The 18,949-nt window shown below is 38.2% G+C and overlaps 1 protein-coding gene across 2 annotated transcripts in view; it reads left to right on the top strand.

Moving 5' to 3' along the window:
* The window catches only part of NELL1 (neural EGFL like 1), a 296,852-nt gene that overhangs the window by 68,711 nt on the left and 209,192 nt on the right, over positions 1-18,949 (top strand). For both annotated transcript variants that reach the window (XM_074918430.1, XM_074918429.1), the window contains exons 8-11: positions 3,624-3,758; positions 4,607-4,709; positions 8,205-8,278; positions 16,119-16,218. In XM_074918430.1, the coding sequence (XP_074774531.1) occupies positions 3,624-3,758; positions 4,607-4,709; positions 8,205-8,278; positions 16,119-16,218 (412 nt within the window). The remainder of the gene's footprint in view (positions 1-3,623; positions 3,759-4,606; positions 4,710-8,204; positions 8,279-16,118; positions 16,219-18,949) is intronic.

Here is an 18,949-nt window from a genome sequence, read left to right as displayed (position 1 = left end):
AGGACAGCTCGCTAATGCACGTGAGCAATGAACCCCAGCTCCTGGTCCTGCACCAAGAGATGCAGAGCATGAACATGACGTACGTTTTGGAAAAGTGGGCCTTGTGGTTTGATGTCCAATTGTTGCTCTGCTGTTATCTAGGATTTCAGTTTCTTCCCTCAATCTGTGTTTGGTTACAGCTGTATTACAGCGCTGAATAGACCGGTGAGTGTTGTTTGCAATGAATGTGTACGTGCAGATTATATCACGTAAAACTCCGATAATTTTGGTGGCAGTGCAAATTATGCAGTATGTAGGCAGGAGGAGATAGTACTCCCTTGCTTGGGCTTTACCTCAGGGTTCCATGAGTCTAGTGCTGGCTCAGGATGGGACATGGAGGTTGTGTAAGGGGCCCAGCAGAGCATTGTCTATAGCAGATTGTCATGGAGTGTGCAGGAGCATTTGATCATGACCTGTAACAAGCTAACCACCATTATGTCCTCTTCTTACCTATGTCTTGTGAAGACATAGCTTTTAAAGATGAATAAATGCTACCTTTTAAAGCCTATTTAATTTTTATCGTAATTTGAATTAATTCTGAATCTTTACAGTAGATATGTTTAATTGATTTAATCTCGTGTCCTTAAATAGAGAGACACCATAGGTCAGAGTGTTAGAAATCTGTCTAAAATGCTAATTTGCTGCAGGAGAAAAGGATCGTGTTATATTTCAGCATTCCCAGCTGCCATGCTGGAATACTGTTAACTCCTCTTTAAATATAATGGCTAAAATAATTCATGCAACTTTAACCACCTATTGAAATCGGTATGGGCATCTCCTGCATTTCTTTGAGTGGAATGTAATTTCTTTTTGGTAAATTATGGGCCTGCACTTGGGTGTGCTTTGTATTCAGATGTGCTTGTTACGTGAAGACTTCCAGCACAAAACTTTCTGCTGAATCTTTCCTTGGTTGAGGTCAGAAAGGTTGAAGCTTGAATTAAAATAAGAAAAATCAAGTGCTCGAGTTCATTGATGGACTAGTTAATCTGGTTTGTTTATATCATGGATTTATATGGGCATGAATACTTATATGAATAAAAATATTTTTGCTATTCATTTTGCCAGAAACAATGTGTTTTTAACAGAAGTCTGTCAATTTCCAGTTATTTGTATGGGCAGAGGAGAAGCAAGGGAAGTGTTAAATAAGTTTTGTGAATAATAGCTAGCCAAATATTCCTGAAGGTTAAGAATTTAGGATGTGGTTAGTATATGGAAAATGCTTGGTATGGTGTGGGCTGCTTCTCCCTCATTAGTTTATTTCTATTCATAACCTAAAAAATGCTTGAAGCTTGAGAATTTTTTATGGATGTTTTAAATGTTCATTAAATCTAGTTCTATGCATTTGACATGATTTGGAAGGATATTTCAGCGATTTTAAGGAATTAATTTTTTTTATTATGCTCAATCGAAGCCTTTCAATTAAGGATTGAAGTTGAGAAACAAACAGAATGTTTCTGGTCACTCTAGTATAGCTGCTAACAGTTAAATGTTGTTTCTGGACAGATTCTGTGGGCTGTGATGCATTAATTGATTTCTGTGTTTTGGAGGGTTTGTTGTTGTCTGCCTGCCTTCTGGTGATCTTCTTGACTGATTTGTTGTATTTAAAAATATTTCTTAGAATAGGAGGTAAACAATTTTTAAGTAAATAAAGTTTATCAAGATACTGCAAATGACAGAAAAAGTTAATAAATTGAAACTATGCATTGTCTTGGAGCTTTCTTTTTCTATGGAATAATTTCTAGGACAGACAAAAGACAATGTCAAGTGCCACTTTCAAATCTGGATATTTCTGAAGTCCTTTCTCTCTAAAATTTACATGGCCCATTTATATGGGGATGTTAATTTTCAAAAATGAAATACAAGATGTGTAAATAAAGTAGAAGTGTAAGACAAACACTGTTTTAACGACTGAATATATTTTATATACTGTAAATATAATGACTAAATATAATGACCTGAAAAGGGTTTGTGCTGAAAACAAGCAGCTCAATAAGAGGATAGTTTTGCCTCTAAAATGTGAAAAACAGTTTTGAAGTCACCAGATCATTCTGAATCTGGAGGAGATGAGTACCAATCCCAGAATAACAACTTAAAAAAATGAAGAGCTTTTATTCAGTGCTTTCTCTCATGAGGACTGGAGAGGAAGAAATAAACCGCAGAAATTGGCCTAGTATTTACTTTCTTTTTCTTCCCCTTAAATAAGTTGCTTTTTTACTGGCAGCAGTGAAAAGGGACATATTAGAATACTTTCAATGAAAGTGGATGGGATTTTAGAGGATGGAAATATATGAAATTCAGGGGTATTGCATTATGTAAAAAACACTATAGCACTGTGCATTTCTTTTTTTTTTTAATAAAATTTGCTGCTATTAAAATATAACAGCCTATAATGTAGGATAATAGCATCATGTTTATAGCCCAACAGAGTATGCATCCATCTTGTCTGGTGCCAGATTTTGGTAGCTTTGCTGTTTACAATGGCTTCAGTGTGATGGTTATATGCATAAGACAAATGTGAATGTTAAAAATCAAGACCTTGAGAAACTCTTATCCAACTGGCACCAGTTCTTAGAGCAATGGCAGTTCTAGGGCCTGAAAGTAGCAAATATTTACTTCTAAATATTGTTTCTATATATTTCATTATTTTTAGTATTAGTAAATGAGAAAGTCTTTCTGAGTGGTTTTATGGATTAGAGATGATGGCACCGGGTACAGGGTGTGCATAGACAGGGGCTGTTCCTCTCTGGTACAAGATGGTACCTTGTATGAAGGGGAGATCTGTGATATGGCTTAGGAGAGGGTGGTTCCAAAAAGCCTTGTCCTTTGCTGTTGCTACATGAATTAGCACTTACTGCATAGCATCTCGTCAGTAAACAGCAATTGCTAGCATGCACATCTAATACTGGAAAGGATGCATCAGTTTTAGCTTCTTGATACACATTTTAGCCGCTGGAATTGGGGCTGTAATGGGAACACCAAGGAGTGTTAAGAGCTAGCCACCACCCCAGGGTTTACTCCAGGAGTATGGCTTCTCCATTAATCACAGTCTGGGCACATTTTGTTCTACACTGATTAAAAATGCTTTATTTCCCCTCTAAATCTCACTTGCTCTTGCAAGGTTAAGACCTTTCTGAAAGGGCTGATGCTTAACAATGATGAGATGGGGATGAGTAGAAAAAATGAGCTTGTCAATCTTCATGCTTTTAGATTTATAATCAGGTTGATGAAGAATTAAGATTTTTTTTTATTATTATTATTTTTTATTTTTTTTTTTTTTTAGAAAAACGATTGTAGTCTGTGTATTTTTGGTAGTGCCTGGACATTCCTGAAGGGCTCTTAGTGGAGTTTGTTACAGTACAAGAGACAGTTGATTGAGTCAAAAACTGTTGTCAGTTAGCATGGATAGCTCCATCAAAGTCTGAGGAGTAGGGTTAGTTTATACCTGCTGACATCCTGGTTCAGTGTTTCAAAGGTTGTAGTCAAACTTGGTTTGGCTAAAAATAAGTGTACTGCTTTCTCATATTTGCTTTTTTAAACCGTGTGTTTGAATTGCAGAAATCTCATCAAGTTACTTTCATTTATAGTTAAATTATGCAGAAACAAGACTGAGTCAATTGGAAGACTGTCATTGTGAGAAGACTTGTCAAGTAAATGGATTGATCTATAGAGACAAAGACTCATGGGTTGAAGATGATCACTGCAGGAACTGCACATGCAAAGTAAGAATTTCTAAAGAGTTTAAGGAGTAGGACCTAATTAAAATGTGAAAACGGTCCTTGAATACATAATGTTAACTCTGACAATTATTATGTTTTCAGTATGCATCTAGTGGCAGTATGAACAATAGGGAGGGAAACTGGTAAAATAAATAAAAATTTGACATTGGTTATGTGCAAGCTTCATAAATAAATTCTACTTTCCCTTGGCAGTGCTTTCTTATTTGTTCTAATTATATCTGTGAGGACTTAACGGTTTTGGGGTGAAAGTGTGGCATTGTCTGTGTTTGGTTTGGAATTGTTTTCACTGCAGTAATTTTTTCAAAAAGGAAGCATTATCTTAATAGTATTCATAGATGCTTAGTTGCATCTTGCATGGTAACAACATGCAGATTCTGTTTTCAGTGTTTATCACACTGAAAAACCAAGGAACAGAAGAGAATTAGTATGTAAATCTTGTCCCGTTGAAATTATTTGATAAATATCTGAAGAGAGTCTTTGTTTGCTCAAGAAAATAGAAAACTGATTGTTAAAAATCTCAAAGATGATTGGCACAGCCTACAGAAAGTGGTGCTTATGTTCTTGTAAATATGGGCTTATGTTTTCCACTTAACATGCTTTGCTCAGGGAAAGTGGGGTAAAACCAGTAATATCTATCCAAATGGGGTGGTTTACCTTCAGATGCATTTTGATTCAAGTTTGTAGTTGGACAGGATTAAACTTCTTACTGAAGGATGGCTCTGTAATCCACAATGCTTTTTTCATTTACTTAATTTATTCTATGTTTTGTATAAAATACTCACTAATAGCAACAGTTGTAGTTGAATTTTGTGTTAAAAACCTTTGCTTAGAGTGGCGTTGTGGAGTGCCGAAGGATGTCCTGTCCCCCTCTTGATTGTCCTCCTGATGCTCTCCCAGTGCATGTGGAAAGCCAGTGCTGCAAAATATGCAAGGGTAAGTACATCACATGCTCCTTTTAGTTTCACCCTCTAAGCAGTGTTAAACTTGTCCTGAAAGCAAGAGCATTTTATGACTTCCATAGGTCCTGGTAATTCAGGTAACATGAGTCACAGTGACAAGGTTGATTTAAGAAGGAAATAAATAACTGCTGAGAAATGAACAAGCATTGCAAATTTCTAACATTCTCTTTTCACCTATCATCAGTGTAAAATTATTCATGTACTTGTTTGGCGCTGTGAAGCCTTACTTGGCTTCAGCTTGTATCTCCTGTTGATGTTGAGGAGAATCAGGCCCATGGTCCAAACTTCTGTAGTGATGGGTAATAAACTGAGCTGTTGTCTTTTTGAATATCTTTTATTTTGGGTTGGAAGGTGTTGTTCTTTAGAATAAACATGACAGAATTTCAGACTGTGAGTTGGTATCACTATGTGGAATGATAGTTTGCTGTAATTAATTTCAAAATAAATTCATGAGAGGAAAGACAAAAAAGTTTATTTCATGATCAGTGCTAGTGTCAGCTTTCTGTTTCTTCTGGAAATAAAAGCTGTACGTAACATTTCTGGAAGGAATATTCAGTATTTGTTGCCTTAATAGTAGTACAAAGGACAAAGACAATTCATATACAGAAATTTTAGCTGAATACTGATGCCAATCTTACCTTAAGGAGCACAAATTACTTTTTCTTTTTTTCCTCTTGTGTTCTTGGAGACTAGTAAACTTCATGCATAGTTTTTCAATCATTCATTAAGACAGGGATGTTGAATTATTTTAAGATTTATTAGGAAAATAACAACACTTTTTCTAGCATTCAGTCGTCACCCTTCTTCAGTCATTGAATTATTAGTCCCATGCACAGATGTCCTTTAGCTGTCATCTTGCACTTGCTCTTGTTTACTCATGTCATCTCATCTTTCTCAGCTGTATGTTGGCATGTGTATTTTGCTTACTAAAAGATGTTTGTGAACAGAGTAATTGGGTGGTAAAATGGCCACATTGGCCTGTGTTTTTTGCCTTAGAACGTTTTTACTTGTAACATTCAGAGTCTAGAAAGTTCTTCCACAAAGATGGATGCTTCTCTTGACACTCCTTTGCTGACATGCATGTATGTACAGTGGTCAAAATCTGACACAAAGGAATTGTAAGCACAAAATTGTAGTTTCAACGTACATCCCCATGAGTAAGCTGTGTTCCTGTTATTTGTAATGGGAAGATGAACAATCAAACTTGCCTTTTGTCAGTGATTGGCACAAACTTGACTCGTTATACTGACAAGAACTCAGTGTGTCAGTCAATGGGAAGAGATGTATGAAGGTTGATTGAAATTGATTGTAAATGCCAGCTCCTTGACAGAATGATGCGCTAGGGCCACAGTCAGTGACTTTTGGGTAGATAGGAATAATTGTGGAGGCTTTCCAAAGAGCTTCACCACAGGTGTTAATTTCTCTATGCTTTTCCTATTTAGCTCTGATAGAATCATCAGTTATAATTTGCTGTCCCTAGGGATTATTGAATGGCTGGATTATTGAACAGTTTCCTGTTTTAGCTGAGGGTTAACGAACAAAGTAGCTCTAACGTCTGATATGTTAAGGGTTTTAAAATTAAGGCTGTTCTGTTTTGATCCCTGCCATCTTGTGTTAGCCTTTCAGCTAATATATGACAAAAGGCTGTAATTTTGTTTTAAAATCTCATTATTGTTCTCATTTGTATGTTAACTTGCTTTCTGGTATGTCCTTTCTTTTGTTAAAAGCAGTCATGTCAGGCAAAGAAACAGAAAGGAAAAGGAATTTCTCCAATTCATCTTCTCCCAGAAATAGTTACTGGGATTCCTAATTTAAACAAAGCTTCCTGATCTGAAGTTTTCTTCGTAAGTGAGATCACAACAACTCAGGCATAAAAACTAGGGCAGCTTTAGAAGAGTGAAGAAAACTAGGATACCAAAAGGAAGAAGCCTGTTTTTACAATGCAGTGTTGATAAAGAAAACTGAGTACTTCTGAGAACTCTGAGCATTCTTTTTTTCTTATTACAAAAATTGAGCATTTTCAGGAGTGAAAGTTTAAACAAAAAGTCCTTAGAAGCAAATTTATGACTGAAAACTAATGAAAATTGATCTATTAGTCTTTTATGTTTAAAACTGGGTAATCGGGGTCTATGACAGTTGCTGCTGTGGAATACTACCCCTGTGGGTATCACCCGTAAGGGATACACGCATGCACCTGTAAGTGCCTGTTTCCTTTACCTGGATATTCAGGAGAGAAATTGAGGTGAAACAGTTACTAGATACCTGTGACTTTTTTTGAGAACCGAGTACTTTGAACTTCACTCTGCATTAGCCTTGACTCAGGAGACTTCTAAAGCTTTGCTCAGTTGCAACATAGGATTCATATGTTTTAGATATCCTTTGAGCGTCATGGGTCAAACTGTTCGTGGTTGAGTGCAGAGAGCTGGAACGTCACAACAAAAAGTTATTTTACCAGTGTTTAGCATTGATCTTGTTAGTAATGTAGAGTGCCTTTTTGATGGATGTTGGATTTGTGTAAGATCATAATAGTCCAACTATTCTCTTTAATTAATGCATTTACTATCCTCCTCTGGAATTAAAATTCAGACATCTAGTTCCAGGAGGACTGTGATAGTTATGGTAATACTTGACTGAGCAGTCTGCTACTGTGGCCTTGCTGGAGGTGACCTCCTTCACGGTGGCAGTAGTCCTAAACTTAAGCTAGTTGACTTTGCCATGAAATGAATGAGGAGTGCTCATGTGTTCTAGTCGGTTGGTTTGGTTGTGCAGCTGCTCATCTTTAGAAGAAGGATGAAAACTTCAGACAAGATTTTTTTTTTTTAGTAGGAGCTTTCAGTTTCACTGGGAAATCTGCTTATTTAATTTGTGCTTTAAGAATATTTTTCTGAAATAGTTTTTTACAGTTTGTTGATTCAGTACAGTCATTTGCTGCATCTGATCCATTTTTGCAGTGCTCTAGCAAGTTGAAGAGTTCACCTTTGTGCACACTAAAAATATGAAGGTTTAATTGAAATCTGTGCTTGTATTATTGTCTTGAACAGTATGCTAATACATGTCTCCATTTATGGGAAAACTCTGTAAATGTTCTTGTGCTGAGTCATGAAGATGTCTAGTAACACAAATAGTGTAGCTAATCTACGGAATGTCAGTAATGAAGATATTTTCTGCTGAATACTACTGAATTTGGTCCAGTACATATTGTCTTCTGCTCTCACTCTTTCTCGTTAGTTTGGGTAAAAATACTACTTGCTCTTAAAATGAATTTATTGCTAGCTGTTTTGTTTGTATAATTATATATAATACTGACTTCTAATGAAAGCAAAAGGCAGCGTATTTTTAACGTATTCATATTTTTTTCAGTGTATGTGAATACTGGTTTTACTTTTGTGTTATCCCTTGCATTTGTTTACTACTTAAATAGTGATTTAATGTCTTTATTTTTAATGTCCCTCCTTCTCTCAAATTACAGCAAAGTGTATCTATGGAGGCAAAGTGCTAGCAGAAGGTCAACGAGTATTAACCAAGAGCTGCAGGGAATGCCGAGTAAGTTTCAGTTGTATCAACTTTTCCTGATTTTTAAAAGTATGTGTGGTGTTCAGAAGTGACAGTAAGTTAGTGCATTTCTTTAGGCTTTCTTCATGCAAATGTGACATCTGTTGTCTTGAAAAGGTGACCTTGAAGTCAGTGTAAGCCACAAATATGAAAACAAGGCAGGAATACGACCCTTGCAGGGTAATAAAAACACAGGCAGAATGACTTGGAGGGATGTTTTCCCTTTCATCTCTGCTTTGTTGAGCTCTAGAAAAATGCAACAGCATCTTGAGCCAGTTACTAATTTCATGCAAATTGCTAAAATTTGAAGCAATGTGTTACAGTCTGTGTTAATCTAGATTTTCTCTAGTATTAGACTATATGTAGCCCTGCTAATAATTGAGGTAAATACTAAGTATTGGACTGGAGTCTTTTTTGGCAAGTTCGTTACACTTAGACAACTACGTTCAATATTTATGAACACAGGTAAATGGGGGCTGTAAATGATAGGAACATTCAGGGAGTGGTAGTGAATGTATGGGTGCTTTGTGTTGTGTAAGTGTGGCAGAAATCAGCTGTTGTCAAGACTAGCCTTAGAAGGAGGAGAGAGTAGTAGTAGATGATTACAAAAGGCCCATTGCTTTGCTGAGACATGTATTTGTTGTATGTGTATGCTTTAAATATGATTTATCACTTCAGAAAGGCGCAGCTATTTTAAACATATTTGCTCTCACATGTAATTTTCAAGTATTTTTGGCTTTACATCTTGCTGAATTCGTAGAGGGGGAAGGTGATAAATGGGAGGCTTACAAATGTTATTGACAGATCAGTATGCTAGAACAATTATGAAAAACATTTGGAAAAGATTACAATGATCTAGTTATTGTGCTTGTGGCTGAGTGTACAGAGTAGCAATTTTATGTTCACTAATGGAAATGGACAATAACTGGTTGCAGATGTTGTGAAAGCAGCTTGTTATGCAGAATTACTTTGCTGTTGTTAGTATTTAGCTGTATAGAGGTGCTCAACATTGTATATACAAATATGTGGGCAAGGTCGTTGCCTTGAAGACAGGCTAAGGTGCCTGTTATTTATAATATGACACAGAATGTTTGTTTGGAAAGGAAAGTGCCTGTATCACATAAGATGAGAACAGGAGGATTTTGACATTAAAGTGAAACCAGAGAGAGTGATCTGAATTATGTCTGTGGAACATCTCTGTGCTATAAATAAGAGCTTTCTATTCATTGTTATGAGTATGATAATACATTCATGAAGATTAAAAGCAAATACTGACCATCAAATATCTGTCATATTAGAATTGACTAAAATAATAGTGAAAAGAGCTTTGGCATTTTACTTATTGTTAAGGGAAATTGATATGACAATGCTAATTACAGTAATGTTGCAGTTTGTATTACTTACGTCTTAATGGAGAATATTGATAACTTGAATAATTTGAAACTGCATCTGCGGATGCAATACCATGAAATAAATGGGGGGGGGAAAAAAAGGTATTTCCACAGCTGTGTTTCAAGAAGACATTAAACCTCACTGGCAAAGCTTGTCATTCTGACTTGGGGGAGTTTTTTAAGTGGGTGCTTACCTCTGCTTTTGTGAGATGATGTGTCTCCAGACAAGAAGTTCATTCAGTGTGTCTTCAGCATGACCTCTTAAAGCTGTAAGCAAAACAGCTACTTGTTTACTGCCTCAATTAGGAATTCTCACTAGATGAAGGATGAATGGTGACTAGTCAGACTGTGGCTGTAGTAGTTTTTTATTCAGGGCAGGTCTACTGGTGCACAAGGTGTTGTTTGAATAAAGGGGAAGCATTTGTGCTAGGGAAAGGACTGTAAAAAATTTAATATGGTTTAATTTTCCAGATTTGGAAAACAGACATCAAGTTTCAAAAGTTGTTGATCCACAAAGGAATGCAATAGAGGGTAGACATCAACTGTCAATTTATTAGTGTTGATAAAGTTGACTTAAAAATCTTGAGGAGTAGCTCTTGTGTCTGTAAGGGAGGATGTATTTGTAGGTGGGGTAACGTTAAAAAGATAAAGTTGAAATTTCACATTTTGATTTTTATTTGAAGATAGTTATTTTTTGCATCGGTACTGATCCAAGCTTAAGAGGCTTTTAACTTTTATATTTTTTCCATCTAATGAAAAAATAATAATACTGATGGATCCTGATAGATCAAAGATGTTCTTTATCAGGCTGTGAGCAGGTTTTTTTAATTTCTGAAAACTAATCCAGACTAAAAATGTATTTATGATGCACATCCTCTTAACCATAAGCACAGATGTTACTGATGGACAGCCATTCCCAGCTGGAATCCTGCCCTCAAACACTGTCTAGATTAATCTACAATGACAAAATGACAAAATTAATGCACAGGCGTTTCTAAGAATCACAGAATTGTTACGGTTGGAAGTGACCTCTGGAGGTCATCTTATCTAGCTCCCCTGCTTGACCAGGGCCACCTAGAGCCAGTTGCCCAGAACATGTCCAGAAGCTTTTGAATATCTCCAAGGATGGAGACTTCACAGTCTCCTTGGGCAACCTTTGCTAGTGCTTGGTCACCTTCACACTGAAGAAGTGTTTCCTGGTGTGCAGACAGACCCCCCTGTGTTTCAGTTTGTGCCCATTGCCTCTGGTCCTGTCGCTGGGCACCTCTGAAAAGAGCCTGTCTCTATCTTCTTTGCACCCTCCCTTCAAGTATTTATATGCACTGGTAAGATTCCTCTGAGTGTTCTCCTCTCCAGGCTAAAGAGTCCCAGCTCTCTCAGCCTTTCCTCATATGTGACGTGCTCCAGTCCCTTACGTATCCTCATGGTCCATGGCTGGTCTGTCTCCAGTTGTTCCATCACTCTCACATACTGGGGAGGCCAGAACTGGACCCAGCAGGTGTGGCCTCACCAGCTGTCTGTGGCTTGAGCCCAGAGGTAAACTGAGCACCAACTCAGCTGCTCACTCACCCCTTCCCCCCTCAGGACTGGGAAGGAGCAATAAAGCTGAAGGCTCAGGAATTGAGATAAGGACAGAGTGGGATGACTCACCCATTATGGTCACAGGAAAAAGACTCCTCAGGGTAAGAACAACAACATAATTTAATTCAGATGCTAACAATAACACTTAACAAACAGAGTAGGACAGTGAAAAGCATTAACACATCTTGAAAACACCTTTCCCACCCCTCCCTTCTTCCCAAGCTCAGTTTTATCCCCAGTTTCTCTACCTTCCCACCCAAGTGTTGCAGAGGGGCAAGGGAATGGGAGGTGTGGTCAGTCCTGCTGCTCCTTCCTCCTCAGGGTGGGGACTCCTTGCACTCTTCCCCTACTCCAGAATGGTGTCCCTCTCTCATGGGAGACGGTCCTCGAGGAACTTTCTCTGGCGCGTGTCCTTCACACGTGATGCAACTCTTTCTGAGATGCTGCAGCAGGGGTTCCTCACCCTCTGCATTTTGCAATTCAGCACCAAACTACAACAGTGGGGGCTTCTTCCCATAGAGTCCTGGCCTTTTTCGGGCACCTGCTCTGACATGGGGCCATCCGTGGGCTGCAGGTTGGCATCTGCTCCCCCAGTGACCTCCATGGGGTGCAACCTCACCATGGGCTGCAGGGGGGGTCTCTGCTCCAACGCACCTCCCCCCTTTCCTCCTCTTTTCTTCCACTGACCTCGGTGTTTGTATAACTGTCCTCCCTACAACTCCTCCCCACAACTACAACTCCTCCTCCTAGGTTCTCCTTCTTAAATATGTTATTGCAGAGGTGCAGCCACTGTCACTAAATGGCTTGGCTTTGGCCAGAGGCGGGTCTGAGTTGGAGCTGGGGGAGCTTTGAGAAGCTACTCACAGGGACCACGGCTGTAGCCCCCTTCCCTCCCACCAAAACCCCACTGCACACACACAAACCCAGCACACCAGTGCTGAGCAGAGGGGAAGGATCACCTCCCTTGACCTGCTGGCAATACTTTGCCTAATGCAGCCCAAGTTATATTTAGCTTTTTTTGCTGCAAGGGTACATGGCTGGCTCATCTTCAAGTTGGTGTCTGCCAGGAACCCCAGGTCCTTTTCTGCAAAGCTGCTTTCTAGCTGGGTGACCTCAGCACACACTGGTGCGTGAGGTTGTTCCTCCCCAAGTGCAGGGCTTTGCACTTCTCCTCGTTAAACTCCTTGAGGGTCCTCTTGACCCTTTTTTCCCTCTAAAAAAGGTGTGTTTGTGTTTTAGAAAACTGCACCTTTCTGCATTCAATAAGTGGCTATTTCTGTTTGTGAATTTCGTCAATATGCTGTTGTGGTTTATTTGAGGTCAATGGAAGGAACTCTATAACTTTTGTTGGATTGGGAGTTTACTGCTGATCAGCTGACTTGTGGGTTAATGCCAGCGAATGGCACGATGCCTGTTCATAACCAGAAGATGTGTTCGACAGCAAAGGGTGCAAGAAGAAATTCCTCTTCATTAACACTGGGAGCAGGAAGCTAGAGTGGCATACAAATGCTGGAAAGATGGACAGGGCTCCGTGGACTTTCAGGAAGCTTGACTAAAAAGTTTTTCATAAGGAACAATGTGGTTCCTAGAGTGACAGCTAAGGATGCCATTTGGAACTTTCTTCTGAAAGGCTGATCAGTAACAGTTAAAACAAGAGGGGAAAAAAACCCCACAAACAGCAAAACCCCCCCCAAAATAATCTTATCTGAAATCTTGCCATTATTTTCCAAAGCTGATCATCTGAGATGAGCTGTTTGTGGTTCAGATTTTCACTGCATGTCACTGATTAGGCTTATAGCCAATTCTTTTTTTTATGTACTTACCTTTGTAATTACAAGACATTTAATCATCTTGTAAATGTTTGACTCCACATCTCATTCTTTGTGGGTTTTATGTCACAGTTGGAGCTTGACCTATTTATTTCAGAAGAACATCTTTTTGACATCTATTTTTGTCCACATTCGATGACTACATATGTGAATTGAGTATAAAAAGTTAGTAATTTTTCCAAGGCTGCCTGAAGCAATAATTCTGAAGCGTGAACTGTTCTTACTTATCTTAGTGGATAAAATCTGAAATCTAATGATGATAATTCTTATAATTGGATCTGTACTAGTTTATAACAAACTGATTTTAATCCAAAGAATACTCAACATGGAAGTATTTTAATTGTTTTAAAACTTAATTACAAATATGTTCAATCTTTTTCCAAGATGCAAATTCTGGAGAAAATGGGAAACTTAGGGTAATAAAATCTTACTGTCGTTAAATTAATGGAATTCTGAATTTGTGTTTTTTTAAATCTCTTTATGATTCATTAAAGAAGATGTGAGCTTGAATTGAATTTGTTTTTAGCTTTTTGACTCATCCCTATAACTGTTTTGACTTTCATACAATTTCTTGATTTCTTGCCATCTTTTTGCCCAGTTTTATCATCAGTCAATGCTTTTTGTCCATCTGTTGACATACTGTACCCTTCCTGCTGCAGTTGTCTTGTCTGAGCTTGAATAGGTGATGAGTTATAGTCAGAGATTTTCCAGCTGGTAGCTTGATAATGTGATAGTAAATGACGGCTCAGTGTGTCTGGTTCTTTTATCACCTTTGCTGCTGCAGTGGCACAGGCAACCGTGGGGGATTCCTCCCTTTCACTTACGGAAGTGAGATCAGAAGGAGACCTAATATCTCCATTAACTTCACTGCTCTTGTGTGGGCACTTGCTTCAATGATGCATGCTGTATGTGATGCTGTAGGGAGCTGCTTTTTTTTTTTTTTTTAAAAAAAAAGATGATTGTGGGGTTTTTAATATTATTTTTCATGACAGCAACTGATGTAGCTTGCCACTAAAGACAATTGGGAAATGAAAGAAGAGACTTGTCCCTGCTTAGCTTTAAGATTGCAATCTCAGTGATTGTAGAACGGTCCGTTTTGCATTCTCTGTGTCTGCTGCACTTCTCAATTGTAAGTCCCACTAGGTGCTGGGTGCCTCATGCTTCATGTGCCCCTTGTTGATTCAGCAGGCATTTCCATGTTCATAGCTGTGTGGGGCAGCTTGATGCTCTGTGAGAGCTAATTCTGGAGCCTGAAGCCACACAGCTGAATTAGTGTGGCATGGCTGGTGAGGCTAATTACCAGCACAGAGTTTTACCTCAACTGGTTCTGGCATCTGAGCTAGTCTTTCGGCATGGTGTGGCACAGTGTCCTGTAGGTATGAAAGCAAGATTCTGGCTAGCAGGTGTGTCTCTGTATAGGGGTGTTTGTTCGTACAGGGTAGACACATACATATTTTTAATATCCTCTGTTCAAAGTCATGGATCTGATCACTAAGATTATGAGAATGGTGGCTTTAATAACATATTTTGTCTTTTTTTTTGAGCATTGGTTTTCCTCTGTTTTCTCAGCCCTAGATGTATTTGGACCATATTTTAAAATTTTTCTCTGCAGTCATGATAGTTAGAAAATGTAATTTATGTCTTTGAAGAAAGATAAATTCTTGTTCGATCTTTTTGTTCCACCATCTGAGACATCATGAAAAATATTTTGGGAGGAGTGGGGACTAGATTTATATTAAAAAGGTGTATTCACATAGCAGGCTGCCTGCTTTCTTAGTGGAGTTTCACAGCCCTTTGGAAAATGGGATTACTCAGGTGTGGACAGTCCTGTGTGATAGTTACTGTGGCTCCTACTGAGTGAACATTCTGGTTGTTAATCTGTGGTCCACTGGCCAGTTTGCAGTGATGGCACAGCTGCACAAGGGATGCTGAAGAAGTAAGCTATGGTATGAGGAAGGCTGGAGGGGGACAAGGGAAAAGAGGAAGCTATTTTGGGACAAGATGTTAAGAAACAACTAACTGAAGAGCAAGACAGCTGTTGGAGGGGTGATGAAGCTGGCATCCTAGATGGGAAGAAGATGAAGTAAAACTTGGTGTAAAATTTCCCCAGAAAGGCTCTGCTTTTATTATTTTAGAAAATTTCTGCCAGCATCTAAACCTATACACAGGCTTACTCTAAATCCAGCAGAAATCAAAATCATAGAAATATCTTGACCTTGATCTATGTTTTATATGGCAGTTTCTATATGGATACCTCCAATAGGGGTATAAGATGGAATTTTTGCTTTGCCATACCTTTGAAAGACTTAAATTTTGGAAATTAGGCCATCAGTAATTCATTCTAAAGAACAGACACTTAATTGGACACAGCAGCACAACACATTACACTTGAAAATGTTGGTCTTCTATCTGCTGTGTTTGAGTAATTTGTCAGTGAGTTGTGTAGAATATGAAGAGTAAGTAGGAGAGGAGTAAAGAGGAGTAAAACTCTGACTTGCATAAAGCAGGTAAGACTGTCTTTAGTAAAAACCTGGAGTGAAATGCTTTAACTCTTTCAAATACTTGGAAGGAAAACAACTATACTTGGAAACAAAGTATTTGGAAAAACTGCTATAGAATTTTAGGCTTAAGTGCCTTTTATCTTTTTATTATGTTTTTCCCTTTTTTCTTTTTCTTTTTTCCTTTTTTTTCAGGTGTTTGGTGTTTTCAGTGGTTTGGATTTTTTTGAGGAGGGATGTCTTTTTTGTTTTTTTGTTTTGTTTTTTGGTGTGTCTGTGTCCGTGTGTTTGTTTTCCCTGCTTTGCTTTTCCCCTTTCCCTCAACTCTCGGTGTAGAAATGTCCAAGTAAATTACTTTATGTTTGATGTTATGGTGTTGTAAGGATGTCATGAAGAATGAATTTAACTTGCTGCCTGCTAGTTTACCTGTATTGTTACTAGAGATTACCAGAGTTATAGATTGAAAATTATGTCATCGATGCCATTACACATGGTTTCATCAGTTATTTTTTAAAATGTTGTTTATTTTCAGAATGGAGTTTTAGTAAAAGTAACAGAGACTTGTCCACCATTGAACTGCTCAGAAAAAGATCACGTTCTTCCAGAGAACCAATGCTGCAGTGTTTGTAGAGGTAAGCCAGAGACTGTGCACGTTTGGAAGAAATATAAACTGGTGGTTCAATGGAGGGGATACACTGGAAGGAGCAGTTCCTTTTTAATGAGATATTAGGTACCTCTGTAAACCTTGAGTCTGTAATTAGTGTTCATGTAAAACCAGTTTCTGATATTCCTTTGGGTAGAATACTTACCAGTTACACAGCTGTAATTGCTCTGAATTAGAGAGGGTGAGGGAGAAAAGGAGGAGTTGGGAAAGGGCCCAATATCTCTTAAGAATTCCCATTAGGAAGAAGTTATGTTTGAAAAAGATAATTTATGTTGCTTAAACTTACAACTGCACTGAATGTACAGGGTTTTGAAAAAGCTTTTTCAAGCTCTCTATTTTAAAACCACAATAATAATGTTAAGATTCCAGTATTTGGAGGTTGATTTAGGTCTAAGCTCTCTCAGGACTCATTTATGAATTAAGCTGGGCAATTACAGAATAAAAATGAAAAAATAACCCTAGAGCCTGGAACCCCATTTTTTCTCCTTGCAGTGGGGTGTGGAGATGCAGGTTCCTCTCGCTTGCTCCCTTTCAGCCCTGGTGAATCCTGGTTGCATATTGGACCAGACTGAACAAACTATAGCTGAAATCTTAGTTGAGGAAATCCCCTTAAATGAGGAGAATGCAGGTATTGTAAGACTAGAGAACTTGAACAAGCTTCTTTAAGTGTGTTGTCATCAGTGAGTTGTTGGGTGAATGATGTTAGAATAATTATTCCCTGTGTATTGCATCTCTGTTCCACACTTTTCCCTTGGTGCTGAGTTTCAGCTGAGCTTAAGGGGAGCCTGGTGTCTCAGAGCAGGACTTGAGTGTCAGCCTTTAGCGATGCATTTCAGAAATCTCAAGTGAGAGGTGTGCCAGATGAGCATTAGACATTGCCAGGTTTAGATGGTTATTGGGACCTGCTGGACTACTTGTCTTGCCTGTATGTAAATTCCTCCAGTATCATTGTAGATGCCAATGAAGGGGCTCTGAATCTCTCCCTTAGCCAGTAAATATTAATTACTAAATATGCGTAGTTAAATATTTACTAGGGCCTTGAACTTGCAAGCATATGCATGTGGTTGCAGGGGCCAGCACGTTTGAGACTGCTTGCTTGGATCATGGTCTGAGAATATGCACGTTTATTTTTTTAAACAGTTTCTAGAAACATCTGTAGCTACTTAAGGAAACACTAAATGCTCTTTCTTTGTCCCTCAGAGGGCTCGATGTCTTAATGATACTTCTTAACAGATGGCCCAGTTTGATGTACTGCAGTATGGAAAAAATTGTCTTCATTTCTTGAAAGCGTTAGAAATCTGAAAGCTTCAAAGTTGATGAAAGTTCTGTAATTATTCAGCTCTATATTATTGTTAGTGATAGGTACTCTTTTTAGTTATTAATCCCAAAATTGTTTTTATTATTTATAAAATAGCATGAATATATATACTTATGTGATGGTCTCTAGAAGCAAAAGAAGAAATTGTACTTTCACTTCCTACGAATTCGGATACACAGTGCCTTCAAATGGATACATTAAACTTCCACCTCAGTTCTGCTTTAGCCGACTGCTAAAACAGTACCACCTCCTCTTGTATTTCATCTTTACTTTTTAAAATTCTGTTGAAAATGATGCTTAAAGATATGATTAATTTTGTCAACTTTACAAAGGCATAAATTGAAGTTCATGCTCCTAAATTGCTTTTGATCTCTTGAAGTAGAATATATGCTGCTTGACACTTTTGCTTCAGTTGCACGCAACCCAAAGCGGTAGTGTATAATTTTATCATATGTAGAGTGCTGGTGTTAAAAATAGAAATTTGTTCAGAATTCCATATTAGTATGGGCTTTATCATGCAAACGGGTGCCTTCTGATACAGCAAGCAGGCCATAGTTTCTGGTCCCATCATGTGCCAGTGTGCCCTTTATTGGGAAAGGATAGAGTGCTTCTCCGTTTTGCAATAATGACCTGTTTCAGAGACGTATGCAGCTTCTACTGTTCAAGCAAAAGTAATGAGGAAGAGATATTGTAGTAAATATTGTCCTGAGTAATCAGAGCATTTACTGGAAGCCCACATGGCTCATTTGCACATCACGTGCAAATTTCACATTGTATGTATGATGGTACAGCTAATTCTTTGCATTAGCCTTTAGCTAGGCCTTTAGTTAGTCAACAAGGTGATTAGTAAGCATTTACTAATAATGTTAAATGAGAACAATAATTCTATGTAACGTTTATCAGTGCTTACTAGTGACTGGTAGGTTCTGGTTTTGTATCTGTCTGTGCTTTCTTTAGTATCTAGCTGTGGAAACAGAAAACTTCCACTGACTTCCATGTTTTGTAGAATTATAGAATACCTTCTGATGAACTGGGTAAGGGTAGGAGGTTTGCAGCTTGTGCTTTTCTAGCTGCAGCAAAGGAATTTGCATTTAATAAAAGGATAAATGTGGGGGATCAACAGAAGGAAAAAAGTCAGAGAAATATGGAAACTTCATGGTGCTGTGGTATGAGATTGTACCCTCTTCAGGGATCTCTGTAATACCTACCACAATAATAGATAAGTGCCTAAAATAAAATAGGGTATGCAAGGCAAAAAATAAATCTGTGGTGTTTATGGTCATGGAAATTGTGAGTCAGCAAAGGACCAAGTTGAACACTGTAATGTACACAGCTGGTGGGCTTCCTAGATAGTCATTATTGCTTATAAATGGTTACAAAA

The sequence above is a fragment of the Athene noctua genome, chromosome 14, assembly GCF_965140245.1.
Source record: "Athene noctua chromosome 14, bAthNoc1.hap1.1, whole genome shotgun sequence".
NCBI classification, from domain to species: Eukaryota; Metazoa; Chordata; class Aves; order Strigiformes; family Strigidae; genus Athene; species Athene noctua.
Note: the sequence above shows the minus strand (reverse complement) of the source record. Positions and strands in the feature narration are given on the sequence as shown.